The sequence below is a fragment of the Melanostigma gelatinosum genome (genome assembly GCF_949748355.1).
Source record: "Melanostigma gelatinosum genome assembly, chromosome: 11".
Taxonomy (NCBI): domain Eukaryota; kingdom Metazoa; phylum Chordata; class Actinopteri; order Perciformes; family Zoarcidae; genus Melanostigma; species Melanostigma gelatinosum.
The window spans coordinates 21,749,839-21,777,390 of NC_136644.1; the positions used below are offsets into that span (position 1 = coordinate 21,749,839).

At 41.6% G+C, this 27,552-nt stretch overlaps 1 protein-coding gene across 1 annotated transcript in view; it reads right to left on the reverse strand.

Moving 5' to 3' along the window:
* Positions 1-574: 574 nt before the first annotated feature.
* The window catches only part of LOC306785053 (voltage-dependent T-type calcium channel subunit alpha-1H-like), a gene marked incomplete at both ends in the record, with an annotated part of 47,108 nt that continues 20,130 nt past the window's right edge, over positions 575-27,552 (reverse strand). Inside the window, 26 exons of the mRNA XM_079279278.1 lie at positions 575-1,225; positions 1,349-1,908; positions 8,239-8,389; positions 8,476-8,766; positions 9,144-9,265; positions 9,593-9,671; positions 11,700-11,770; positions 11,870-12,003; positions 12,100-12,209; positions 12,327-12,478; positions 14,541-14,733; positions 15,174-15,263; positions 15,407-15,532; positions 16,597-16,723; positions 16,823-17,007; positions 17,190-17,258; positions 18,457-18,580; positions 18,897-18,997; positions 19,562-19,849; positions 20,530-20,720; positions 21,504-21,591; positions 22,433-22,588; positions 23,138-23,255; positions 23,513-23,698; positions 24,160-24,311; positions 25,604-25,980. Coding sequence (XP_079135404.1) covers positions 575-1,225; positions 1,349-1,908; positions 8,239-8,389; positions 8,476-8,766; positions 9,144-9,265; positions 9,593-9,671; positions 11,700-11,770; positions 11,870-12,003; positions 12,100-12,209; positions 12,327-12,478; positions 14,541-14,733; positions 15,174-15,263; positions 15,407-15,532; positions 16,597-16,723; positions 16,823-17,007; positions 17,190-17,258; positions 18,457-18,580; positions 18,897-18,997; positions 19,562-19,849; positions 20,530-20,720; positions 21,504-21,591; positions 22,433-22,588; positions 23,138-23,255; positions 23,513-23,698; positions 24,160-24,311; positions 25,604-25,980 — 4,892 coding nt within the window. The remainder of the gene's footprint in view (positions 1,226-1,348; positions 1,909-8,238; positions 8,390-8,475; positions 8,767-9,143; positions 9,266-9,592; positions 9,672-11,699; positions 11,771-11,869; positions 12,004-12,099; positions 12,210-12,326; positions 12,479-14,540; positions 14,734-15,173; positions 15,264-15,406; positions 15,533-16,596; positions 16,724-16,822; positions 17,008-17,189; positions 17,259-18,456; positions 18,581-18,896; positions 18,998-19,561; positions 19,850-20,529; positions 20,721-21,503; positions 21,592-22,432; positions 22,589-23,137; positions 23,256-23,512; positions 23,699-24,159; positions 24,312-25,603; positions 25,981-27,552) is intronic.

The window sequence follows — 27,552 nt, forward strand, 5'->3', positions numbered from 1 at the left end:
AAATTAATTGATTTATCAAGAAAATAAACTGCAAATGACTCAATACCTAAATTTAACGTGAGCTGCTGTGTTATCTCTTTGTCATGATGTCTGTACATGAGTCGATCAGTCAGTAACTTATCCTGTGCTGCACTTATGGGTACATTTGTCGTGTCCTCTGACCTAGGCTTGAGGTGCAAGGAGAAGGACGAGAGTGAGGGCAGAGGGAAGACAGCAAGCAAGCGGAAGGTTAATGTTTGAGTAAATATAGCAGGGGAGTGACTACTATGTCTGAACTAAAGCTAGGACTGTGATATAAGTGAAGGAAACGTCTTCTTGTGTGCATCTTGTGTGCAAATAGCACAACGGGTAAGAGTCTTTGAACACATACACACTCATGCACACACAGTCCGAAAGATTTCTTCTCGAACACCCGGTGGAAATCTTGTGATTGGATGGGCCGAGGTGAGGGGCAATCCCAAAACAGGTATCCTTCCTGCTTTGGATTGCGGCTCCCGCCCCTCTTGTGTGCTTCAGCAGCACATCGGATTCCTCCACTTTAACAGAATAACCAACCCACTGACATTGTGTTATTTTAGTCGTCCGCAGAACTCTCCTCTGGTTGAGAGATGGTTGTGGCGTCAAATGACAGAGTCCGTCTTCTCAGCTCAACACTGCTGTCCATCAGCTGCGTAGCCATAGTGACCGGCTCCTCTCCCGGCGGCGGGCTCACCCTCTGCTTCCTGTTCCTGCCCGACACCGGAGACACTGATTGACTAGGGCGGCTCCTGTGCTCCACGGGGCTCGGGGTACGGTGTCTGCTTTTGTGTGAGGAGCTGGGAGGGAGCTGTGTTTGTGAGTGTGCCTCAACAGAACTGGTAATACGACTGACTTCCTCGTCTGCGTCGTCCAACTGGGGGCCCGGGTCCGATAAGACGGATTCACCGCTGGGGACCTTCAGACTGGCCAGCCTCTGCAGGCTGACGGGCCTCGTCTCGACACCTGTTTCTGGCTGCGAAGCGCAGATGGCCTGCTCAGGTACGTCTTCTTGCCCAGTGGCTTCACTGGGGCTCCGGCTGTGGCTCCTGCATGAGATGACCCTCTGGGGGTGTGTATACTTCACTGTGTGTACACTGGACGATCGCTGGCGTGGTGGTGTGGAAGACACAGCGGCCACAGTGGGGTGAGACTCTGCCAGATCGTCAGCTGAACCACTCTGATCCAGAGAGTCAGAGCGCACGGCCTCCTGCGGACACAAGACAAACACACATCGAAGACACAAACTTCGTCATGTCTTGGGCGAGTCAAATATAAATAAAAACTGTGTGAAGATAAGAAAAGAGAAGAAGAAGCGGTGATAATAACACACCTGTCTCCGTAACGGTCTGCTTGCAGTGTGGAAGGATGCTGGTCTCCTCACCATTGAACTATTTGGAACGTATGACGGACTCAGCTTGTTTCTGTCTAAACTGTCTTCAGGACTGAGCCGCTGAGAAGCACGTCTGCTGGCACTGTGGGTGGGACTTAGTCTCAGCGAGGAATTTCTGTCTATACTGTGGCTGGACATGAGTTTAGGTCTGTCTGTGTTGTGGTCTGGATTGAGCCTGTATCCGTCCATACTGCGAGTAGAGCTGAGTCTGTGTCTGTTTATTCGACGGGCCGGGCTGAACCTGCATCCATCTATACTTTGAGCTGAACTGAGTCTGTGTCTGCTTATTCTGTCAGCCGGACTCAACCTGCTGCCCTCGATACTGTCAGCTGGACTGAGTCTGTGTGAGGGGTGTCTGTCAATGCTCTGAGATGTGCTGAGGAGGATCTTTGGCCTCGAGCTGCGTCCAGTCCCCAGTGAAGCGTGGCTGAATACCGGCAGAGCCCCAGGAACCTGCAGCAGTGAGCCGCCTCCACTGGAGGCCAGAGATGACGCGGAGCCTACGGAAAACAATTTGGCAAAGATCACGTGGATACATTGATGACAAGAAAACTAGGAGAACCACCCTGGGTTGTATGCCTCTGCCAAAATGTTATGTTGCAGTTTATATCCATGTCTTTTGAAAACGTCACCATTTGATCTTATTTGACATGTATTCCTGGGATATCAAAATCAAAATCAGCTTTATTGGCCATGTACGCGTACACTTACAAGGAATTTGACTCCGGTTTTTCATTGCTCTCCACGTACATACACAGAATTTACAAATAAACATGAAACAAATGTAAATATATGAAAAATAAAAAATAAAAACAGGGACAGCAAAAAAAAGTAGAACAGATGTAAGCATAAATATTTAATGACTATGTACAATATAAATATATATCCAAAAAGTATATATATATTTATATGTATGTATATGAACATAACCCTATACAACAACAGTGTCCATGGAATTAAGGTGATAGTGCAGAATATTTATTTATTGGTATATTTGATACGGGACAGTGCACATTAATAAAAACATTTCTGCAAATGCGCCAGAGATAGCCAAAAGGCTATTTTTCATCTGTAGTCCCAAATGGAGGTAGTAGTGCAGTTTGCCTGATTAATTGTTCATCAGAGTGACACAAGTTCACAAGATTGGGATAGACTTTTCGGTCACAGTGACCTTCGATCACCAAACTATAATCAGTTCAGCCTTGAATCCAAGTAGACGCTTGTGCCAAACTTAAAGAAATTAGCTCAAGGCGTTCCTGAGATATCAATAGAATGGGACATGCGTGAGTTCACAGTGACATTAACCTTTGACCACCAAAAATCGAATCAGTTCTTCCTCGAGTCCAGGAGGACGTTTGTGCCAGGTCTGAGTTATCACGTTCAAGAGAATGGATTGTCCGGCAGCATGAAAACAGAATACAGTATTTCTGAAGAGCGGAGTCTTATTGAAGACGTGAATTGTTGAGAGTTCAGATGATGATGTTTTCCAAATATATACTTAAATACTATACTGTATATCCCACAAAAAGTGGGAGTCGAATAAAGTATGTCGAATAAAGTCATAGTAGTCGAAAAAAGTCATAGTAAAGTATGTCGAATAAAGTCATAGTAAAGTATGTTGAATAAAGTCATAGTATAGTATGTCGAAAAAAGTCACAGTAAAGTATGTCGAATAAAGTCATTGTAAATTATGTCGCATAAAGTCATAGTAGTCGAAAAAAGTCAGAGTAAAGTATGTAGAATAAAGTCAGAGTAAAGTATGTCGAATAAAGTCATAGTATAGTATGTCGAAAAAAGTCAGAGTAAAGTATGTTGAATAAAGTCATAGTATAGTATGTCGAAAAAAGTCAGAGTAAAGTATGTCGAATAAAGTCATAGTATAGTATGTCGAAAAAAGTCATAGTAAAGTATGTTGAATAAAGTCATAGTAAAGTATGTTGAATAAAGTCATAGTAGTCGAAAAAGTCATAGTAAAGTATGTTGAATAAAGTCATAGTATAGTATGTCGAAAAAAGTCATAGTATAGTATGTCGAATAAAGTCATAGTATAGTATGTCGAAAAAAGTCATAGTATAGTATGTCGAATAAAGTCATAGTATAGTATGTTGAATAAAGTCATAGTATAGTATGTCGAATAAAGTCATAGTATAGTATGTCGAATAAAGTCATAGTATAGTATGTCGAAAAAAGTCAAAGTAAAGTATGTAGAATAAAGTCATAGTAAAGTATGTCGAAAAAAGTCAAAGTAAAGTATGTCGAATAAAGTCATAGTATAGTATGTCGAATAAAGTCATAGTAGTCTAAAAAAGTCATAGTAAAGTATGTTGAAAAAAGTCATACAAACTGTTAAACGACATTACAGTCATTTAGCAGACGCTTTTATCCAAAGCGACTTACAATTCAGAGTCTAGTACAGTACCGGTATGTTGAAAAAAGTCATAGTAAAGTATGTCGAATAAAGTCATAGTATAGTAGGTCGAAAAAAGTCATAGTAAAGTATGTCGAACAAAGTCATAGTATAGTATGTCGAAAAATGTCATAGTAAAGTATGTCGAATAAAGTCATAGTATAGTATGTCGAAAAAAGTCATAGTAAAGTATGTCGAATAAAGTCATAGTATAGTATGTCGATAAAAGTCACAGTAAAGTATGTCGAAAAAAGTCATCGTAAATTATGTCGAATAAAGTCATAGTAGTCGAAAAAAGTCATCGTAAATTATGTCGAATAAAGTCATAGTATAGTATGTCGAAAAAAGTCAGAGTAAAGTATGTCGAATAAAGTCATAGTATAGTATGTCGAAAAAAGTCATCGTAAAGTATGTCGAATAAAGTCATAGTATAGTATGTCAAAAAAAGTCAGAGTAAAGTATGTAGAATAAAGTCATAGTATAGTATGTCGAATAAAGTCATAGTATAGTATGTCGAAAAAAGTCATAGTAAAGTATGTCGAATAAAGTCATAGTATAGTATGTCGAATAAAGTCAGAGTAAAGTATGTCGAATAAAGTCATAGTATAGTATGTCGAAAAAAGTCATCGTAAATGATGTCGAATAAAGTCATAGTATAGTATGTCGAAAAAAGTCAGAGTAAAGTATGTTGAATAAAGTCATAGTATAGTATGTCGAAAAAAGTCATAGTAAAGTATGTCGAATAAAGTCATAGTATAGTATGTCAAAAAAAGTCATAGTAAAGTATGTCGAATAAAGTCATAGTAGTCGAAAAAAGTCATAGTAAAGTATGTTGAAAAAAGTCATACAAACTGTAAAACGACATTACAGTCATTTAGCAGACGCTTTTATCCAAAGCGACTTACAATTCAGAGTCTAGTACAGTACCGGTATGTTGAAAAAAGTCATAGTAGTCGAAAAAAGTCATAGTAAAGTATGTCGAATAAAGTCATAGTAGTCGAAAAAAGTCATAGTAAAGTATGTCGAATAAAGTCATAGTAGTCGAAAAAAGTCATAGTAAAGTATGTTGAAAAAAGTCATTGAATAGTATGTCGAAAAATGTCATAGCATAGTATGTCGAATAAAGTCATAGTATAGTATGTCGAATAAAGTCATAGTATAGTAGGTCGAAAAAAGTCATAGTAAAGTATGTCGAATAAAGTCATAGTATAGTATGTCGAATAAAGTCATAGTATAGTATGTCGAATAAAGTCATAGTATAGTATGTCGAATAAAGTCATAGTATAGTATGTCGAATAAAGTCATAGTAGTCGAAAAAAGTCATAGTAAAGTATGTTGAAAAAAGTCATTGAATAGTATGTCGAAAAATGTCATAGTAAAGTATGTCGAATAAAGTCATAGTATAGTATGTCGAAAAAAGTCATAGTAAAGTATGTCGAATAAAGTCAAAGTAAAGTATGTCGAAAAAAGTCACAGTAAAGTATGTCGAATAAAGTCATAGTATAGTATGTCGATAAAAGTCACAGTATAGTATGTCGAATAAAGTCATAGTAGTCGAAAAAAGTCAGAGTAAAGTATGTAGAATAAAGTCAGAGTAAAGTATGTCGAATAAAGTCATAGTATAGTATGTCGAAAAAAGTCAGAGTAAAGTATGTCGAATAAAGTCATAGTATAGTATGTCAAAAAAAGTCATCGTAAAGTATGTCGAATAAAGTCATAGTATAGTATGTCGATAAAAGTCACAGTAAAGTATGTTGAATAAAGTCATAGTATAGTATGTCGAAAAAAGTCATCGTATAGTATGTCAAAAAAAGTCATCGTAAAGTATGTCGAATAAAGTCATAGTATAGTATGTCGAAAAAAGTCATAGTATAGTATGTCAAAAAAAGTCATCGTAAAGTATGTTGAATAAAGTCATAGTATAGTATGTCGAAAAAAGTCATAGTATAGTATGTCAAAAAAAGTCATCGTAAAGTATGTCGAATAAAGTCAGAGTAAAGTATGTCGAATAAAGTCATAGTATAGTATGTCAAAAAAAGTCATCGTAAAGTATGTCGAATAAAGTCATAGTATAGTATGTCGAAAAAAGTCATAGTAAAGTATGTCGAATAAAGTCATAGTATAGTATGTCGAAAAAAGTCATAGTATAGTATGTCGAATAAAGTCATAGTAGTCGAAAAAAGTCATAGTAAAGTATGTTGAAAAAAGTCATAGTATAGTATGTCGAAAAAAGTCATAGTATAGTATGTCGAATAAAGTCATAGTAGTCGAAAAAAGTCATAGTAAAGTATGTTGAAAAAAGTCATAGTATAGTATGTCGAAAAATGTCATAGTAAAGTATGTCGAATAAAGTCATAGTATAGTATGTCGATAAAAGTCACAGTAAAGTATGTCGAATAAAGTCATAGTATAGTATGTCGAAAAAAGTCATAGTATAGTATGTCGAATAAAGTCATAGTAGTCGAAAAAAGTCACAGTAAAGTATGTCGAATAAAGTCATAGTATAGTATGTCGAAAAAAGTCATAGTATAGTATGTCGAAAAAAGTCATAGTGTAGTATGTCGAATAAAGTCATAGTAGTCGAAAAAAGTCACAGTAAAGTATGTCGAATAAAGTCATAGTATAGTATGTCGAAAAAAGTCATAGTATAGTATGTCGAAAAAAGTCATAGTATAGTATGTCGAATAAAGTCATAGTAGTCGAAAAAAGTCACAGTAAAGTATGTCGAATAAAGTCATAGTATAGTATGTCGAAAAAAGTCATAGTATAGTATGTCGAATAAAGTCATAGTAGTCGAAAAAAGTCATAGTAAAGTATGTTGAAAAAAGTCATAGTATAGTATGTCGAAAAATGTCATAGTAAAGTATGTCGAATAAAGTCATAGTATAGTATGTCGATAAAAGTCACAGTAAAGTATGTCGAATAAAGTCATAGTATAGTATGTCGTAAAAAGTCATAGTATAGTATGTCGAAAAAAGTCATAGTAAAGTATGTCGAAAAAAGTCACAGTAAAGTATGTCGAATAAAGTCATAGTATAGTATGTCGAAAAAAGTCATAGTATAGTATGTCGAAAAAAGTCATAGTATAGTATGTCGATAAAAGTCACAGTATAGTATGTCGAATAAAGTCATAGTAGTCGAAAAAAGTCAGAGTAAAGTATGTTGAATAAAGTCATAGTATAGTATGTCAAAAAAAGTCATAGTAAAGTATGTTGAATAAAGTCATAGTATAGTATGTCAAAAAAAGTCATAGTAAAGTATGTTGAATAAAGTCATAGTATAGTATGTCGAAAAAAGTCATAGTAGTCGAAAAAAGTCAGAGTAAAGTATGTTGAATAAAGTCATAGTATAGTATGTCGAAAAAAGTCATAGTAAAGTATGTTGAATAAAGTCATAGTATAGTATGTCGAAAAAAGTCATAGTAAAGTATGTCGAATAAAGTCATAGTATAGTATGTCGAAAAAAGTCAGAGTAAAGTATGTAGAATAAAGTCATAGTATAGTATGTCGAAAAAAGTCATAGTAAAGTATGTCAAAAAAAGTCAGAGTAAAGTATGTAGAATAAAGTCATAGTATAGTATGTCGAATAAAGTCATAGTATAGTATGTCGAAAAAAGTCAAAGTAAAGTATGTTGAATAAAGTCATAGTAGTCGAAAAAAGTCCAGATCATTTAATGACTCTTTTTCAAACTAATGCACAGATTCACTCTGGATTCACTCTACTGGCGATATTCTATATTTTTCCTACAGTCAACAAATCACAAAACAAGACCAAAAACAAAAATCAACTGATCCTATTAACAAGTTCATTCTGTTTATCCAAAGCCTGATATCATTTATTCTTCTGTGCCATAGAGCGTCACAGTTGTCCAAGAACTATTAAAAATACATCAACGAGCCACCTGAGTGACTTCATTACTGTGACCATAAACACTACAGTTTATTTTGAGTCAATCCCACACACACCATGTTTACTGCTGCAAATGCTCACTACTAGAGCACCCAATATGTATTACGTATGTAGTACAGTTGAAAATACCGCCGCATCAATTCCACTCCTGTGCGAGTAAGTAGCGCTGCTGTTTTGGGGAATAGTTTGCCATTTAATGAATATTTTCTAAATGTGTTTTGTGTTTTGTCACAAACTACATACATTGCACCTTTGTGATTGTGAGCACTGTTTCATACAATCTCTGTACATTTATATTGTGCACATAAATAAACCTCAGTGTTTTGCTGGTTCGACCACTTTGTCACTAATATTGAAATCACCGTCTCTCTCTCTAAGGTCTGTAATAATAGTGCCTCTCAACAGCCGCCTCTGCTATTTATGGAAGCAATAACCTTTACAGCAATCAGTTAGTGGCTGTAGCACAGTGAGTGAAATGTTCCTTAATTTAATTGGCTATAAACAACCAAATTACCTGAGTAGCTGTAGCCGGAGTACGCCTCATGGCAAATGGGAGGATAAGGGGAGCATCTGAGTGGCTGGACGTAGATGTCGCTGGGGAGAGACAGCATGCGTCCTATGCTCAGCAGGTTGCCATGGGAACAATCCTCGTCCTCAGCCTGCACCTGCCACACAAGACCATCAATGTTATTGTCCCCGTCCTTCCCCTCCACACACGCAGAAATAAGAAAACACAAACTCTGTCCGTTACCTGAGCAGGTGTGCCCACATTTGGCAGTAGGTCTCCGCCCACAGACGCAGTGCTGAGGCGACGGCTGGCCTCCTCCCTCTCCCTCATCTCTTCCCGCTCCTTCCTCTCCTCTATCTCATCCAGCAGCGCCTCCTTGTTGCTATCCTCCAGGTGCTTCATGAGCACGGCTACGACCACGTTGACCAGCACGAACTGAGCCGTTAGGACGAAGGTGACGAAGTAAATGGGAGAGATCAGGGGCAGGTAGGTGAGGCAGTGGCGTTCCTGCGGGCGACACTCTCGCAACGTGTCCTGGATGCCGGGGGGTAAGAGAAGAGGATAGAGATTATTAAACAATGTTGAAGAATGAAAATAGATAAAGTGATATTCAGATATATTCATGCACTTTGTTGTATTTCCTCTCTTCTCCGACAGGGGGGGATGTGGGTCTGAGTGTGAACAGACCTTGAGCCTGTCACAGAAGAATAATACCCTCTCCTAAACCTCTAATGTCAGCAGCTCTTATTCTGTCATAAAAACAGTGATCGTCTCTCTGCTTAATACAACGGCTGTCTTAGAACCGGTGCTTTGAGACAGACACATATGCACAGACACAAACATGGACTTTCTCGTCAATCCATCTTCTTTAAAAAAAAAAAAAAAAAGCAGACGAGAGGAAGAAAAACAACCTTCATAATCCCATTCCAGTTGTCCCCGGTAGACACCCTGAAGAGTGTGAGGAAAGCCATGCCGAAGTTGTCAAAGGTAGCGTGGCGACTAAGACCGTCACACGGGTTCTCATCGGAACACTCTGAAAGAGGATGAAAAGAGGAAAAGAGTCTTAGAGGCAGGAAGTGTGAGAGAGGAAGGCTGTGGAAGAGAAGAACGAGAACTTTGTGGAGATTAGACCGCTCATTAGAACACTGATTCTGAATTGACATAATAAATGTATGTGACAACGAAATTGATGCATGTTACGTGATCTACGGATAGCTCACCAGAGTCAGCTGAGGCACACACTCTCTCGCGCACATCTGTGCAGCCACATCGATATATATGCATGCACACACTCACATGCTTGCACATACACGCATGCATGCACGTACACGCACGCACACACACACACACACACACTAACCCAGTTTTCCAAAGAGCTCAACTCCCAGAGCTGCATAGATGAAGAACAGCAACATGAAGAGCAGACCCAGATTCCCCACCTAGACAGACATATTACACGCACACACAGATATAGACAGTGTATGATAGACAGAAAGAAGGACATGTACAGTATACACCGAGAGAGACGCAAACATGCAAACAGATAGAGAGAGGCCATAGACAGAGGCTGCTGAACCTGATTGCAATGAGGTTTCCTACATCTTAAAAACACCGTCATGATACCTGGAGTTGAATCATACCTAAACATTTCGTTTGAGAAACAGAAGTGCACTTTCATACCCTGGATCCAGTCCTCATGAACCACAAACTCGCCTGTTTATTCTAATAATAAAGCCTTTCACAGGGACTTGGCTGGCCTACCGCCATGGTGGGAGGTATGGAGATGTCTGATTAGATGACGGCTAAACCTACTGATGAAATTCACTTGGACACCAGTGCAAAGACCTGGGTTCAATGATCTGTCACTTCAAAGACATTTGGCATTATTCGTGGGTGGGAAGGCAGTAAAGGATCATGGGTATTTTGCTGCACTAGAGATTTGTTTGTTGGAAAACATACGTAGATGAACATGGGATCTAGGAGTGAAAGCACTGTCAAGCTCCGTGTGCTATGATTTGGGAATTACCCATTTAAATTTAAAAGGAAAAATGAAAGTGATTAGACTGTAGCTGCATTTCAGGAGCAAGAACACAAACTGTTTAGAAATGTCTACTTTCCTAGCATAAATGTTCTCATTTACTGTGCCCCACCTTCCCTCCTCTTTCCTCTCTGCCCTCTCATTTCTGATAGGCTCCCCTGAGGGTCCACTGGGCCCAGGAGCTGTGGTAGATCCTTCCTGAAGCCTTCCACCACAGCGCATCATCCCGTCCATCATTCTCACCAATCACTTTTCTCACATTTTCATATTCAAACAAGTCTAAGAGTCAAAATAGCAGCTTGAGTTAAATGCTAATTTCAAAATGCTGTGGAAAGATATTTAGCAGTAATGTTGACCATGTTCACCATCTTAGTTTGGATCGCTAACATGCTAACATTAGCTTGTTAGCACTAAACACAAAATAAATTGCCAAATTGTTTTGAAGGTCATGGACCAACGTATTGGACGAATTCAAATTTTGACCTGTTAATGGTACCAGATAAAAGGTTAAGTTATCACAATTCATCCTGATTGAGACACGAATGCGTTTAGCAAAATCCATGACAATCCATCTCGTAGTTGCAATATTTCAGTTTGGACCAAAAAGGTGGACCGACCAAACGACATTGCCATCAAGCCATGAAATGTGTCTGAAGACAGTTACGTGTGTATCTCAGCTGATGGTTTAGTCCTCGCTTGTGAAGTCGCTTGTACACCAACAATAGCACTGTGTCAACAAAACAAAAAAAAGCAGCATCCTGAATGAGACAGGTGACATCGTAGAGGCTTCGAGCCAAAACAAGAAGCTTGAATCAGGCCTCATAAATCACTTCTGCCGCATCCCAGAGCAATGTCACCTGGAAATGCTCTGCTTTCGCCAACCAGATGTACTTATCCATACCTGGTAGAATATGTGGCTAATTTGACTCTTTTCCTCTCAAGCAACTAAGTGGAGAAAAAATATTACTGCTGTGACAACATGACAGAGTTTTACAATCCTGCCTCAAAGGAGAATAAATTGCTGTGCAGTGTCTCTGTGATGATAAGCTTTCAGACTGGACTTTCTGATTCATATTTTATCTTCTCACTGACATTCAGTCGCAAAACAATCGCACCAAAGCAGCTGTGAAGTTGTGTGGCATAAAGTAATGATTGAGCTGGTGATTTATCAGCCACACTGATACATTTTAAGCATCAACCATTAGCCTTCGGCTAAACATGAGGATGTCGTTACGCTTGTTTTGGTGGTTTATTTAGTGTCACTGAACAGTCTGTTGGGGGAACGTCAGTAAATCATGAAGGGGGCAGTCAGTGCCAGGCCTGATAAATCACTGAATAAAACAAGCTGCCTGCAATGGTTCAGATCTGGAAACCAGCCTCAGAGTTAAAGAGACACGGTGTATTTCACAGCGGCAGTGCCGCCTCTTACCTGAGGCAGAGCTTGTATCACTGTGTCCAGCAGAGCTCTCATTCCTGTCGCCATCTTCAACAGCTTCAACACTGAAACATTGCAATGTGTCAGCTCTCATCAGCCACATATCATCATGTTTTGTTTTTTTGTGTTTGTGTCACTGTGCGTGTGTGTGTGTGTGTGTGTACCTCTTGTTATCCTGAGGACTCTCATGATGCGTATGATGGTAGGGTTGATGGGGAGGGAAGCATTCAGGTCTATTTCTTCCAGTGCGATTCCCATGATTGACAACAACACAATGGCGAGATCCAACTGGTTCCATCTTGACACACACACACACACAAACAAACATTTCAGTTTCTGTAAGGATGAAGCTGTGTTTGTGAGTGTCTTTGTATTGATGCGAGAGCTTGAATACCTCTCTTTGAAAAAGCGCCGCAGGCCGAAAGCGGTGAGTTTGAGGATTGTCTCGATGACAAAAATCACCGTGAAGACGTAATTGCAGTACTTCAGTATCTCCTCGAAGTACTGCAGGACACAAGACACACACTTTAAAGAAAACCCACTGTCGCTGTACTGTACGACCGCACACCGCTTCATTACTATGGTTCTAGGGCAGGTGGTAGAAGGTGTTGCCATGGTTACCCGAGGCTGATTGTAGTGCTCCATGCTCATGGTGAGGAGGTTTGTGAAGATGATGATGGTGATGAAGAGGTCCAGGTAGTGGCTGGTGCACACGGTGTGGATGGATCGACGCAGTGGGGAGTAGTCAGCGTAGTACGGCTTCTCCTGGGCCCCTGCGTTTCACACACACACACACACACGCGCACACACACACACACACACACAGTCATTAAATGCTTCTGAAAGAAAAGCATAATATGGTGGATGAAGTCACTGATGAAGTGGATGCCAAGTGGAGCGTGCATATGTGTGTGTGTGAGTGAGCATGTCTGTGTTCGGACTAAAAGTGCCACCTTAGGAATTCAATCCCATCCATCACGCGCACACACACAGGCGCACTGCATGGCACCTCAAGGTGTCTTTGGGCAAAAGCTCTCGCGGTCTGCTGCCAGACAGTTAACTGACGAAGAGGAAAGCACTACTAGAGATTGCACTGCAGAGAGAGTAGGACGGAGTGAGACAGAAATGAGGTGGAGGGAGAGGGAGAAAGTGTGTGCCGTAGAAGTGTGTATCTGAGCATAATATGGGCAGAGAGTATCCATGTACTTGTACAGTATGTATGGGGAGAAAAGAGGTTTATCGTGTGTCTAATATTACAGCGACCGTAAATGGACAGTAGTATGTGGACGCCCCTGTCTCGTGTATGTTTGGTGGGGCCTAGCCCCGAAGTTTAAGTTAGGGATCCCACTTTACAAAAATAATAATGCCGCAGCGTACAATGGCCATTTAGACAATAGTGTGATTGCAAATTTGTGGCAACACTTTGAGGAAGTTCCTTTCCAATTTCAAACTTGGCTGCATGAACACAATGGAACAGCATTGAAGGCAGCGCCCCACTCATCCCTATGAAAGTTGCTCAGTGGCGCATGAAACAAAAAAACGCTTGACTTCCGAGTATAAAATGATCCGCATCTTCCGGCAATGTTCTGCAGGGAAGTAGCGCTTCCTTTAACCGTGCCTTCCAGCCCTCTGTCGAGCCTTGTTCTCAGGAAATAACTCTGGTTTCGGTTATCAGGACCTAATGATTTAAATAAGGGCTATTCAAGTGTCGTTCCCGTTGTAAGTCTATGGGGAAAAATATTTTTTGGTCCCCATGGCATCACATGACAGACCCAGAAAGGATATTTGGTCGTTTGGCCACGATGTAAAATTTGCAAAAAAGCCTAGAACTACTCTTGAAGGCTTGATTTCAACCCGACAATGTCCTGCTACATAAAGCACGGTCCATGAAGAAATGTGTTTCCATAGAGCCCAGATCTCGACCCCATGAAACACCTATAGAATAAACTGGAACGTCAGCTGAGAGCCGGGCCTTATGGCCCAACATCAATGCCAGACCTCACATACACTCGATGAAGCTGCATCCTATTCTGGTTGCGCCGCAGCTCCGTCACGTTTCCAATGTTCATTGGAAGCATTTCAAAGGGGGAGAGTCTTAAAAATGGTCGGTTCTTCAGACGCCTTTTCAATATTGTTTAGAGCAGTTTGACTTAAATAGTTTGTGTTGTGCTTTACAAGTATAATGATTTCACATTTGCATGTGGAAATTAAGTGTTTAAGGCTGTAATACATTACACACAGCTTGCCGTCTTATTTTCATTTTGTGCCTGTATTATATAATAAATGATAAAAAAAACGCAACATTACTTCTCCTCCTTCACAAACATTGAAAAGGAAGTGACATAAAACAAACAAGAAAAACATTGGTGTGATATATCTGTTCATCGCCAAAGTTAATCGACAATGCAGGCATCATTACACGTCATATTCATGCAAATTGCCAATAAATATAGACATTTATGAGTTCCACAGTTCAGAGCCCTGAAGCACAACAAAGCAGATAAAAAAACACCACACATAAGCCGTGAGTAAGATGCCCTCGTCACGGGTCCATGTGGACATTGACACACTGGTTCTAATGGCAGCAAATCGCTGTAGTTGCAACGTAGCCAGAACGGACACAAATTGGACACTGGGAATTCACACACTCTTGTATGAATGGAGGCAAATACGTAAATATTGTAGGAAGCCTTCCTAGTGGGGGCTGGTTTAAAAGCATGTCAGTGCCAGTGGGTTTGGAATTACGATCACATCCGGGTGTAATGTTCATGTGTCCACACACTTCTGACCATATACTGCATGCCTGTCATTGCCCATCCCCTCCCGTTATCTCACTTCTCCTCCTCTTCTCCATTCGTTTCTGACGTTTCTCCTCCCTCATCCGCGCCTCCTCCTCCTCCTGCTCCTGGCGACACTTGTGAAAGTTTTCCACCACCACGCCCACAAACATGTTAAGCACAAAGAAGCTGACGATGAGGAGGAAAGAGATGAAAAACAGCAGCATCCAGGGGTTGTTGTTTCTTATTGGCTGCAGAGAGACACATAGAGAGAAAATGGAAAACGACAGGAGGAGGAGGAGGAGGACGAGAGGTAACATGGGGACAAAAAGACAACGAGAGGAGTGACAAAAGAGGTTGAGAAGCGGTGGAGAGGAAGAAGAGGAGAGGGCATAAATAAGAAGACAATGTAAATCCTGAGTCAGCACTGCACTGTCAACTCACGTCTATTTATCCATCTGCCTTTTGTCTTTCCTTACACCTCTCTTCTCCCCTGAAATATTTCCCCTTTCCACTTGAAACAAACATCATCAGATAGTGCCCGAGGCTGACAAAAAACATGACCAAAACACAGTAAAATACAATATATCCTGGCTGATTGGTTTGTATGTCTCCCTGATATTTATTTTGTACTTCCCACAACCCCTCTCTTCCTGTGTGTGTGTGTGAGTGTGTGTGTGTGTCCCTTCACCTGCTTGTCCACTGCGACAGCATCCAGTCCATCATACATGATGCTGACCCAGCCGTCTTTACATGACAGCACAAACAGTGACATCAGTGCCTGGAAGAGTGAGACACACATAAATCAGTGTCACGCTGTCAATCAGTCTGTAAGAGTAGGCGTCAGCCCTATTAGTGTGTGTGTGTGTGTGTGTGTGTGTGTGTGTGTGTGTGTGTGTGTGTGTGTGTGCGTGTGTGACAAACCTGTCCCAGGTTGTCAAAGTTGTATTTTCGGCGAACCCAGCGGTATCCTGCCCCCAGACACTGCGTTTTATTGGTGATTTTGCTCACGTCGAGCCCGTCACAGTGGAAGAACTTCCCTTTAAACAGCTGTACGCACAGGTGTGTGCACACGGATAAACACATACAACAACACCGTGACCTCAGGGTAATGCAAACAAAGCTCGTAGAGTATTACTGTACAGTAAATGACTCCGCGAGCGCCTGCAGGCATACTGTATGTTGCAGCTAAGACATCCAAGTACCATCTGGTCCAGTCTGCTTCACAGCTATTGCACACTCCAGCATGGAGTGTTCTCATTACAGGATGATTCAGCGGAAGTGTGTTTTTGAGAATTATATGCCTGTGTGGTAAGATTAGCTTCACCATTCATCAAGCGTCATGTTTCTGTGCGAGCAGTCATTGGAATATTTCCAAAAATGGAAACTAGCAAATACCTCAGAGTTTACGGAAAGCCTTTACAGTGAATGACTTTTAGTACCAAAATACCATTGGAATAAATATTTTAAAACATTTTTGGCTTGCCGCCCCTTAAAATGAAGCGAAGCGTAAGTGAGTTGCAAGCAGTTCAACACGAGAGCATTTTACCCTCACCGATCCTTTGCTTTGAAGGATCTTTGAAGGATATCAAAAGTAGTGATAAAATAAAATGAGTTTTGTACACTTTAATCAATACTTTACTTCTTATCTTTGGGCCCAGAGGTCCTGGCCCCCAGATGGTGAACCTAACATGATAATCTCATGGATCTGTTCATATCCTGTAGAACTGGGTACGTTTTTATGTTTGTTTTTAATTCAATAAATAAAGAAATGATAAAAATTGCCAAATTGCTTGAAATTACTATACAACAGCATAATTGATTAATACAATTAATATTACAGAAATCCAGTTTAAAAAAACACATTTTCAGCACAATCCCTCTGTAGTTGAACTATTGTATTTTTAATTTCCTCCCAATTTTTCTCACCCTATTTTATGACCTCAAGCATTTTCTGAGTTGTACCTCGTTAATTTTAAACAATGATGATCAGTGTCTTCTTGCAGCAGAAAAGACAACAAGCTTTGGATGTTTGCGCACAAAAAAAGTTAAAGAATGAAGCTTGTCTTTAACCAACAGGGGGTGAACAGGGAATACACAGTATAAATGCTTACCTGGACTCCCAGGATTCCAAACACGATGAAAAAAGCACAGCAGATGAGGACAATATTCCCAATGGGTCTGAGAGACGTGATCAAAGTCTCCACCACCAGTTTCAGACCAGGAGCCCGACTTATCACCCTGCGACACACACACACACACACGCAGTCACGCACACATGCTACACAAGTACACCAGAGAGTATTAATGGAGTAAACACAAGAGAAAATATAATCCTACCTGAGTGGTCGCAATGTGCGGAGCAGACGAAGCACACGTAGGATGCCTAAGATTCGATTACCACCTGCTGAGGCGATGGACACCAAGATGTCCACCATGGACACAAACACCAGCAGTCCGTCTAAGATATTCCAGCTGCTCTGCAGGTACACACCTTTTCCAAAGTACAGGCCCATCGCTACCACCTTAACACATACACACAGAGCAAAATGACTGAGATAATAAAATAATATGAGGTTTATTATATTAAGGTTTAAAAAGCACTTCTGATCCCCACTCAGAAAGAAAATTGCCCTTTCACAAGTAAGATGAGAAAATGAATCTGGAGTGAAGTGCTCGTTCAGGGAACGTGTCTTGTTATTGTTACCTTGATCATCATTTCACCCACGAAGATCACCGTGAAGATGTAATTGGACACACTGAGGAACACCCGCTCCTGTCACACACACACACACACACACACACACACATTTATATACAGACACCCAAAGAGAAGCGCATTCGTCAATTTAAGGGTTTCGTTTCCCAGTAGCTTCAGTCCTCTCACGCGTGTTATGTAGTGAGTTCAAATACAAATCCATTATGATTGTAGTACAACCGTGATAAAAAAATTACCAAGCACAGAACAGCACATGTTCTTAAAATGGCTGCCAAACTGTTGTTACATCAGCAACAAGCACATGAACTCTGCTGTAATCAACAGCTTGTGTTACGTTGTGTTGTGTGTGTGCGTGTGCGTGTGCGTGTGTGTTATCTTGTACTTCTATCGATGTGAGGATGGATAATGAGATATAAGACGGTGAGGCCAGTCCTCACCTCTATACAGGGCTGTTTGGGTTTTAGACTGGATGTTAGCATTAAGGTTATAATCTGATTTAGCTTAAGGCCAGTTTATTTGTATTGCATCTTTTCGGACACAGTGCTTTTTAAGGAATAGAAAAACTACATTTAAAAAAACCCAATCTAATTGAAAATTACATTGATAAAATTTAATGAAATAGACCAGACCAGACCAGACATGGAATACAATTTCAGTGCAAAATTACAACCATTAAGTTTAGGTTAAAAGCCACTACAAGGAACTTTCATTGGTGTTGATTTTGGTCATCCCTGTGGACAGAAGTGGTCGTGTTTCTGATGACCAGAGTCCCTTTATAATAGCTCTCATTTTATTGCAGCAGCTGTCTGATAGTCGTGGTTCTCACGTGCCAACCCTTCCCTCCAGTGGGCCCAGTAGTACGACCTGGGCCTCCAGCAGAGTGTTGGCAGTGTTGGCTCCCAGCGAGGCAAAGCTCTGCTCCCGGCCGGAGGAGGAGAAGACGCGGAGCTCTCCTCCTCCGGCCGGCAGCAAAGCTGGATCTGGGTCTGTCTGCAGCGGACTGGTCGCTGCCAACAGCAGGACTGACTTTATAGAAATAGTCAAACGTCTTGCCGATGGTCTCGTTTACTTATGAAGGTCAGTATTAAATTGAGACTGTTTCACAACCAATTAAAAGTTCCTCACAGTAACTTTAAAGGTTGGGGTTAAGCATGTTGCTACGATGGTGCTAGGGAACGCAATATGTCAGTCAGGGTCCTCGCAAGTATCGGAAAAACAACATGTGAATGTGTGTGTTTGCATGTGTGTGTGCTACCATGCTGTTGGACGGTATGTCAGGTCTTTCCAGTGCAATGGTGATACAATTAAGAAAGATGAAGAGGAGGATGACATGGTCAAACATCTTGTGACCTATGACCCTCTGACACCACATCCTGAGCCTGGAGAGAGAAACAGAGAGGGAAATAAACGAGTGCTTGTACTTATCACACATCACCTACATCACCGCATTTATCAACATAATGTTTTTGTTTCAACTCAATAAAAGTGATCACTGTATCACTAAACCCTCGCTGTAACCTTCACACTTCAACTGGCATCATTCCACATCAATCATCTGCTTCCATTCACTCTGGTTTAAGCCACCTAGGCCACTCAGGGGAATATTAGAGGCAGTGTTATGTGTGTACGTGCGTGTGTGTATGTGTGCGTGTGTGCGTGTGTTTGTCTGTGTGTGTGTGTATAGTGTGTATTTACCGGTTGTGTGGAGCGAACAGATAGAGAGACCACTCTTCATGCTCCAGGCACCACTGAGGCTCATATGGCTCCAGAATCTTCTTCAGCTTCTTACACAAACTCTGAAAATAACACACACACACACACACACACACACACAGACAAAAATTAGCATGAGAATTTTGACAAACTATTTTGACGTTGGTACATTTTCTGTGCCCTCATTAAATGAATCATGCAATGGTTATAATTCAGAATTGGGCAGCTGTGGCTCAGGAGGTAGAGTGGGTCGTCCACTAATCAGAAGATCAACAATCCCCCGGCTCCTCCAGTCCATGACTGTGTGTGTTAATGGATGAGTGTTGTACAAATGCAATGAAATTTAAATTGTTTCACTTGGTGTAAAACATTGAACTGCAGTAGTGACCTCACAAAAATTCCAACACAGAACAAATTTATCAAACAATGTTCCCAATATTTCCTCCACCCTGCTCATAATCTAAATTCAGCTCATTAAATATTTTCAAAGTTACATAAGAGTCCAAGGGATTTATCAACTTGGTTTAACTGGAGATAACAGAAGGGGTTCATCATGATAATGCTTTTTCCTTGTAACTTTAACATGGTCCGCTCACACAAACAAACGTCTATATTTTAATAACTAAAACAAAAGCAGAGAGCTGTACCTCCTCTATCTCTTCCTCCTCCTGATCGCTGTGGCAGAGCGTGGTCAGGGCAGCATCATCGGGGAGGTGAAAGGTGGTGCCGTTGCAGTCGGGCGGGTGGAGCACGGGCACCTGCAGGTACTCTGATTGATCCAGCGAATGCTCCCTGCTGCTGAGGTCTGAGCTTGTGTGTGTGTCGGACAGCAGGGACTCCATCTCCCCTGACTGACTCTTCCTGTGGAGGCTGGGGGCCCGGCCGATGCTGGTCCAGCTGGAGCGACGGCTCTCTGAACCGCAGTCCCACGGAACCTGTGACGGCAACTTCAAACAACAGGAACAAGTAGTTGGATTTATAAATTGACTCCTTGAAGCGCAAATAAAGATTTTATTCTGAACATCCGTTGCATCAAACCAAACGCTCCTAATTTCTGTGATGGATTAACACATCATAAGTGAATGCTACTCCATGTGACAAACTGCACAGAAAAAAAGCAGGGCATTAATCGAAATAAGTCAAATATATTCATTCACCACTAGTTCACTAGTTCACCAAAAAATGATGTGCATTGTTCTGCGTGAAACCAGATTCAAAGAGGGTGACGACGGTCAAAAACACCTACGTTAAGAAAATCCCCATCGTCCAACCACTCAAACATCCACAGCTGGAGAGAACACCATCACTGACAGCGGCGTGCCACCAATTAACAGGCAGCGGCGGTTGAAAAGAGCAGCAATGCATGTCATTTTTCTCTGCACTGCACAGGTTACACACTCTGTTACGCCTAAAAAAAACACACATTTCTCTCCTGTGATGATTCTGACACGCCACATGATCAGAGCTGATAGTAACTTTGCCTGGATCCACTCGGGTATGAGACGTATTGACACACAGACCCAAGACATGACTTAATAGAGCAGGCTGGCTGGGAAAATGTTGGTTGTAAGATATGTGGCGGTAATACTAGTTGAGGCACGTGTCCAAGGCTCACCGGTGACCGCAGCTCAAGGCTGTGGATGTCCATGGAAGCAGCGCTCGCTCGGCGTGACTGGCTGTAGTTTATGGTGGGCGTGGCTGCAGTGTGCGTGATGACCGGCAAAGGAGGAGGAAGGTGATGGGGCATGGAGGCTTTGGGGTTCAAGAGACCATTGGGGCTCAGCATCATGGCCTGAATCTTGAGCTCTGCACACACACACACACACACACACACACACACAATTATGCAAACTTTCTTTACAGGATGATTCCAGTTTATTGAAAGTTGGGACTTTTTGTATTTTCATTTTTGGCCATCATTTGTATTGGTTATGATCAGGGCTGTAGCAACCACTGACGACACAGAGGTGATGTCCACATTTTTTGTTTTTGGAATTTAAGCACCTAAAGTGCAGTTTACATTTTATTATTTAAAGATGCACATAGTGGAATTTTAAAATGTAGATACCAATATTTTTTTAGACACTATTTAATAAAAACATTGTCAATTTTCGGCCAAATAAAACCATGAATACATACCACTGTTCAACAACTGACACGTTCTATCCCTGGCAGAATAGATAAAAATCTTAGAAAACAGCTTATAGATCCCCAGAGAGAAACTCTGAGATGTGCAGCTGTTGGTTGTTTGTTTTTTTAAGGTTGCTTTTTGGGACATTTCGCCTTAATTGACAGTGTAGAAATGGGAGAGAGAGGGATGACACTGCAAATATTTGGCCTGCACTGTAACCACTCGGCTACTAATGTACTCCCAGGCTGCTGTTTTTCAATGATTACTGAATACAAACTATGGAACAATTTTACAGAATTTTGGGGCTTCATCAAAATTATCTTTGGGTCTGCATGGCCTTATGTGATATACAACTATGACAAGTATGGCAGGTCACAGTTGGTCTATAAACTAGTGGTGATTGTAGGTGAGTGTGGATATTTCCATGTCCAGTTGTAAGTTTATCTAAGAGTTTGTACCTGCAGCGTACAGCTCTCTCAACTTCTCCTCATCCTCGAAACTGAGCGATTGTCTCTCGTCATCGGCCTCAGCTCTGTTGGCATCTCCCTAAAAACACACACACACGCATCACTGGGATCACCGCTATCATCATAATCTTCATCATCAGCCTCACCTTCCCCTTTCTCACTGTCTGTAAAAGTGAAAAATATGATTAAGTCGAGAGGGAAACACTGAGAGACAAAGAGTGGAAGGCAGACGGGCGAAGGGGGTCTCCAGTGTTCTGTAGTTGAGTTATGTGCATGGCGTTGGCAGCGATCTCCTGTAGTCACGCCAATAAAGCTTTACAGAATTTAATTAAAATTCACACCAGAAAGATGGAGGCAGACGGCTTTGGCAAAGGGTATCTCTCTCTCTCTGTATGTGTGTGTGTGTGTGTGTGTGTGTGTGTGTGTGTGTGTGTGTGTGTGTTAGAGAGAGAGACAGAGAGAGACGGAGAGAGGGAGAGAAAAAGAGAGAGACAGAGCGAGAGAAAGAGAGAGAGAGAGAGAGAGAGAGAGAGAGAGAGAGAGAGCGGGGAAGCAAGTACTCTCTGATGCTGGAGATAAAAGCTGAAAACTAAACAAAAAAAGCTCACCAGCTGTGAATGGCAGGTGATATCAAACACATCCTACCCTGGAGAGTATTGTGTGTCAGTGAGAAAGAAAGATGGAGAGAAAGAGAGACAAGGGGATGGAAAGAGAGAGTGAGATAGAGAAAGGGAGGACAACTGCGAAAGAACAAGAGTGATGGATAAAGAGAGAGAGGGGAGAAACCACACAGGCAGGATGGTGGAGATTATTCTCTTGTCGGCAGCTTTGGTATTATCGGCACAACAGGGCTCAATTAGTCAAGTTCTCTCTGCCTCGTTCTCTAAGTAGCTCAAATAAAACAGCATCTTTGCCCTTACTTCGGCTTGAAAGCCCTCAACCAAAATGGCTACGAGCAGGTTGAAGAGGACGTAGTTGCCAAAGGTCATGAGGGCTACAAAGTAGAGGGCAGCCAACGGCGTGGTGGAGGCCATCCCGTTATAGAGCACCGCGTTCCAGTCCTCCTGGGTGAGGATCTGCAGATGGGACGAGACGGTGGAAGTCAAACTGACGTGGGGATTAGAACGATGAAGAAGAAGAGAGAAGAATAGGAGCAGATTCTTCATTTAATATCACATTGTCAGTAGAATGGTAATTATGCTCATCAGTGTTGAACGAGCTCCTGTAGAGTGCTTGTTTCATTACTCTTCCTCCCACTTTGCTTGTGAAGCGTATCTTACCTGCCCACTGGGAGTTTTTAAATTTTGTTGGAAAAGAAAATGGAGTGTGAGCACTCCCAAACTGGAGCAAATTAAATAAGAGAGGGCTGCTACTAGTGAAAGCAGCAGCTGCTGTTTTTGGATCTCATCCCAATTCATTTTAAAATACCATTTAACAGTAATTAATCGATGGGGAAATATACTTATTTGTGTGCTCATCCATATCTGTATGTTTGTATCTGTGTCAGAGAGAGAGAGAGAGAGAGAGAGAGAGAGAGAGAGAGAGAGAGAGAGAGAGAGAGAGAGAGAGAGAGAGAGAGAGAGAGAGAGAGAGAGAGAGAGAGCATGTCGGTGTGTTTGTCGAACCTGAAACACAGTGACAGTCGCCCAGAGCAGAGAGTCAAAGTTCTTTCTGTCAGGTAAAGTGTCTCCACTGTCTTGTCGCAAACCGAATTTACAGCCGAACAAATGCATCCCCAAGATACTGCAACACACAAACAAAACAATGAGCGAACACATTACTTTCATTAAATGGTGATTCAATTTGTAAATGTAATGCCTGTGTGAATAATTGTGTATGTGTAAAAGGTGATGACGCATGCAGTAATATATCCTGTAACGACGCAAGAGAAAGGTCAGAACTAATGATTTTGATTCTTGTAATGTGTAATTCAAGCTGAGAAAACAGATTGGATTGTCTCAGCATGCAGTGTCACTTTTAGAGAGAGAGAGAGAATATACCTGAATATGAAAATGAAGAGCATAAGCAACATGCTGAACGTGGCCACATTGTCCATGGTCTTCATCAGCACCACCAGCTGCCTCCTCAGGGCGGGAAGGAAGCGGACCAGCTTCAAAACTCTCAACAGTCGGAAGGTACGAAGCACCGACAACCCTCCCTCTGCCTCGCCGACAATCTCCCACACACTAAAACACACGGCAATGACAGGAAGTTGAATTCACATTAAAGCAACCGAAGGAATCAATATGTACTGAACTGCAGCTCGAGCTCTTTTGACGTCAGCATTAATATCATCCATAAAAAGCCTCACTTCCAGGTAGGAAAAGTGCTAAGTCACTTTTATGACAGTGACAATGTGGATTCTGAAAAGAGGATATGGGCCAATGCTGTTTACAACTTAGCAGCCGATAAAAGATAAAAGAAGAGGTGAGAGCAGTGTGCACTGGCACGGTAAACAAGCAAAGCCCTTCAAGCACGGACACATAATTTAGCTTGTAGTACAACACAATGGAGTGAATACAGGGCCCTTGGACTAAGAGTGCAACCAGATGCAGAACCGCAGTGAGGATACCTGAACGAATACCTATAAACAGAATTCCTATTTTGGAGTAAACTTACGACCCGCCCCCTCCCCTCAGGGACCCACCTGATGATGACAATGATGCTGTCAAAGCCGTTGTAGGGGTTCTTGACGTAGCCAAAGAGCCCGAGAGCCATGAGCTTCAGCAGCATCTCAAGACTGAACATGCTCGTGAACACCATGTTACTGATCTCCAAAATATCTGTCAGCTCCTTCGGCTGAAGAGGAGCAGTGTTTGTGGGGAGAAAACGGGGAGAGAGTGATGTACAGATATTAGACAGGCAAAGGGCAAAAATGAAGAAATAAACAGAGGCAGACAGACTGGCAGTGGAGTCAACATGTTAGGAGTTTTTGAATTGCTAATCAGGGCTACAGTGAAGGTTTATGAGAATGAAGTCTGAGATATGGAGAGAGAAGCCGCTGCAGGTTACCCATAATCCGTTGGAATAGAGAGAGTGATACACTTTTATTCTTAAGGGGCAGGCTTGTTAATCTGATGTTTGTCCAACAAGAGTGCTACCAAAGTTATCAAGATTGATTTCAACTGCAGAACACCGATAACATTTAAAAGAATCTTGCTCTGCAGGTTTACTTTCAAATAAGTGAAAGTGTCTTGTGTTCCCGTTTAGCGAGACATTTTCAATTAGCACAACAGTAGTTCATGTTTAGTTCTAGATCATGACTTTAAAAAAAAAGTGGTTGAAAGATTGAAAGGCCTTCTGAGTTAACAAACAAGTCTCTGAGGTGTTTCAGACTAAACTGCACTTTTCACCTTCCCTGAAATGAGGGAACGTAGTCCAATGAAATAGTAAGGCTCTTTGTACTTAATAGTTTTTAGATGACAATTTATTTCTATGGTACAGAGGGAAAAAATCTATATGGGGCTTTGGCAACGTATTCATATATCACTTAATTCATTCATACACTTTCTCTGTTGGTTTTGGTTTCTTCAAAGGATTTGTTGGTAGTAAAAAAAGGATGAACTAAAGCTGGACTTATCCTTAAACATTAGTTCTTCAAGAAGTCAAAACCATCCAGATCAGTCATATTGTTCAGGAAATGGGCCAAACGCAATCTTCCCACGTCTCCCACAGTCTCCGCCTGCCTTTCAGCCAATCACAATGTCAGATCTGTCCTCCTCTTCCTCCTCATTCGCTCTCTTCTCTCACTCTGCCCCGTCTCCGCTCACTCTCTCTGTCCCAGGGTCACGCTTTAATTAACACTTCAGGACTTATGAGTTTCTCCACCTCCTGACACATGCATGCACACACCCACACAGTCACACGCACACACACTTTGTGATCCCATATGCTCGGTGCTGTAAATGATGATTGAAGGGTACGTTTATTGACTCCACCACACACACAATGAGTAGCACATCCGTCAAAATTGTAATCACAAATCAAATTGTATTCACATCCAATCTGCAAGAGGCATGCACATGGCATGTGCACGCATGTGCATACACAAACATACAGCCTCTAACGCTAACACACACACACAAACATACCTGTTCGTGGTACTCTATGCCCATCGACAGTGTGTTAATAAGGATGGCAATCATGATTCCTCTACTGAAGTATCTGCTGCCAACAATGAGTTCCAGTTTAGTTTGAAGTCCCGCCCAGCAACGCTCGCACAGCCTTTTCGTTGGCTCAGACACCTGTGCATCACCGTGGCAGGGGCTGCTACAGTGGCACGGGCTGTTACTATGACACGGGCTGTTGCTATGGCATGAGTTGCTGTACCCATGATGCTGGTCTTCAGGCTGCTCATTAACATTTTTGCTGTCATTAATTTGGTTGTAGTAAATGCAGTACGGGCACACTGAGGAGTCTCCTTGAACTTCACCTGGCAATGGTAACCCAGGGTGCCCAGTGCACACACCTGCACAGACACAAGGAGGAGGTGATGTAGACATGGGCCACGAAAATCACACAAGCACAAAGGTAACAGTAAATAGCTGATTCTGTGTGTTGCACTCCTGCAAACATTCTGTCATTCAATGTATTCTCTGCTTGCTGAAGGAGAGCACCTTCCTTTCATTTCTGGGAGACAAAAATTCAACAACATAGAAGCAACTGTGCAGTTGGGATGCTTTTGTGAAGATGGTGAGTTATTTTATTAGAACAGGGAAGTGTGTGTGTGTGTGTGTGTGTGTGTGTGTGTGTGTGTGTGTGTGTTAGGGGGAAGGGGGTCTGGAGTGAAGCGGGAGTAAAATTTCAGCAGAATTCATTAGCAAGCATCTCAGGAGAAATGCTCCAATGACATACCGACAAACACTAATCTAACACGGGCAGTTCACTTGTCATCACAATTATTATCACAAATTCATGTTTAGTTGGAGGCCGATATAGGAAATCCAATCTAGCGGTTCTGTGGTGTGTCCACAGATAAGGTGAGCTGCAAGGAACCTTTCAGCGGGCAGACTTGCTGAAAATGTCTCTGCACTGCAAAAAAGAAAATGTACCTGGAGCTTCAATTTCCAGCACTTTGGCCCAATGCACGTAAGCACACTGAATAATTCTACTCCCTTGTTTCTGTATTGCAAGTGTGTCAGCTACAATTATGATTTATAACAGCATTGCATTAATATTTTATATTATTTTCTCTTTACCGATTTTACACATCGAGGTCACTTATCACGGGGAGTATTCAGCCTGTGAAAACAGTCCAATGTCTTCTAACTCTGGAGGAGCTTTGTAAAGTCGAAGGAAATAGCCCCCGAAGATATCATTGTGATGTCATCAGGGTTACCTCGGCTTAGAGATTATGACTGTATTATGGAAAGCATGCGTACAGAGTTTGAAGGGCATGTTGGTCTTTTGGAGCACACCGGGGGTTTAAGGTCAGGGTATCTTGGCATCTGCTGCTTTGGTTTTATGACCATCCTCTTTTATGTTTCCATGAAGTGTGAGTCCCCCAATTTTAAGGAAGTGCAATTTCATGGAGTCGTCCTTTCTGGAGTAATTTGACATTATCTTCAGTATCCTATTGAAAATCATTTTAATGAATACTTACTCCCTAACTTTCACATCTTAAAGCTAAGGTTGGTAATCATGAGAAACTAGCAGGAGTACACTAGATTTTCAATATGATCCAACCGAAAAAACCCAGACCAGTGTTGCCAACTATTTTGAAATGAAAGTAGCTATCAGCACAAACCCCAAACGCCCCTAAATCTAGCATCTATGAATCTAGCATCATTTCAGGCCAAATGATTGGACTGGCTTATTACAGTCCTGCGACAGCCACAGACACCAGATGTTTTTTTTAGTCAGAACATTTGATTCATTGATTTCTTTTGCGATGTAATGAGAATTTCAACAAAAATATCAAAGAAGATTACCAAGCCTAACTTTAACTCCACTCAGACTTCAGGGACTCAATCATAGAGGAGGAGATCAGGACAAAAGGTTGTTTGACAGAGATGTCTTGTATCAACTGTCAATTGTTGAC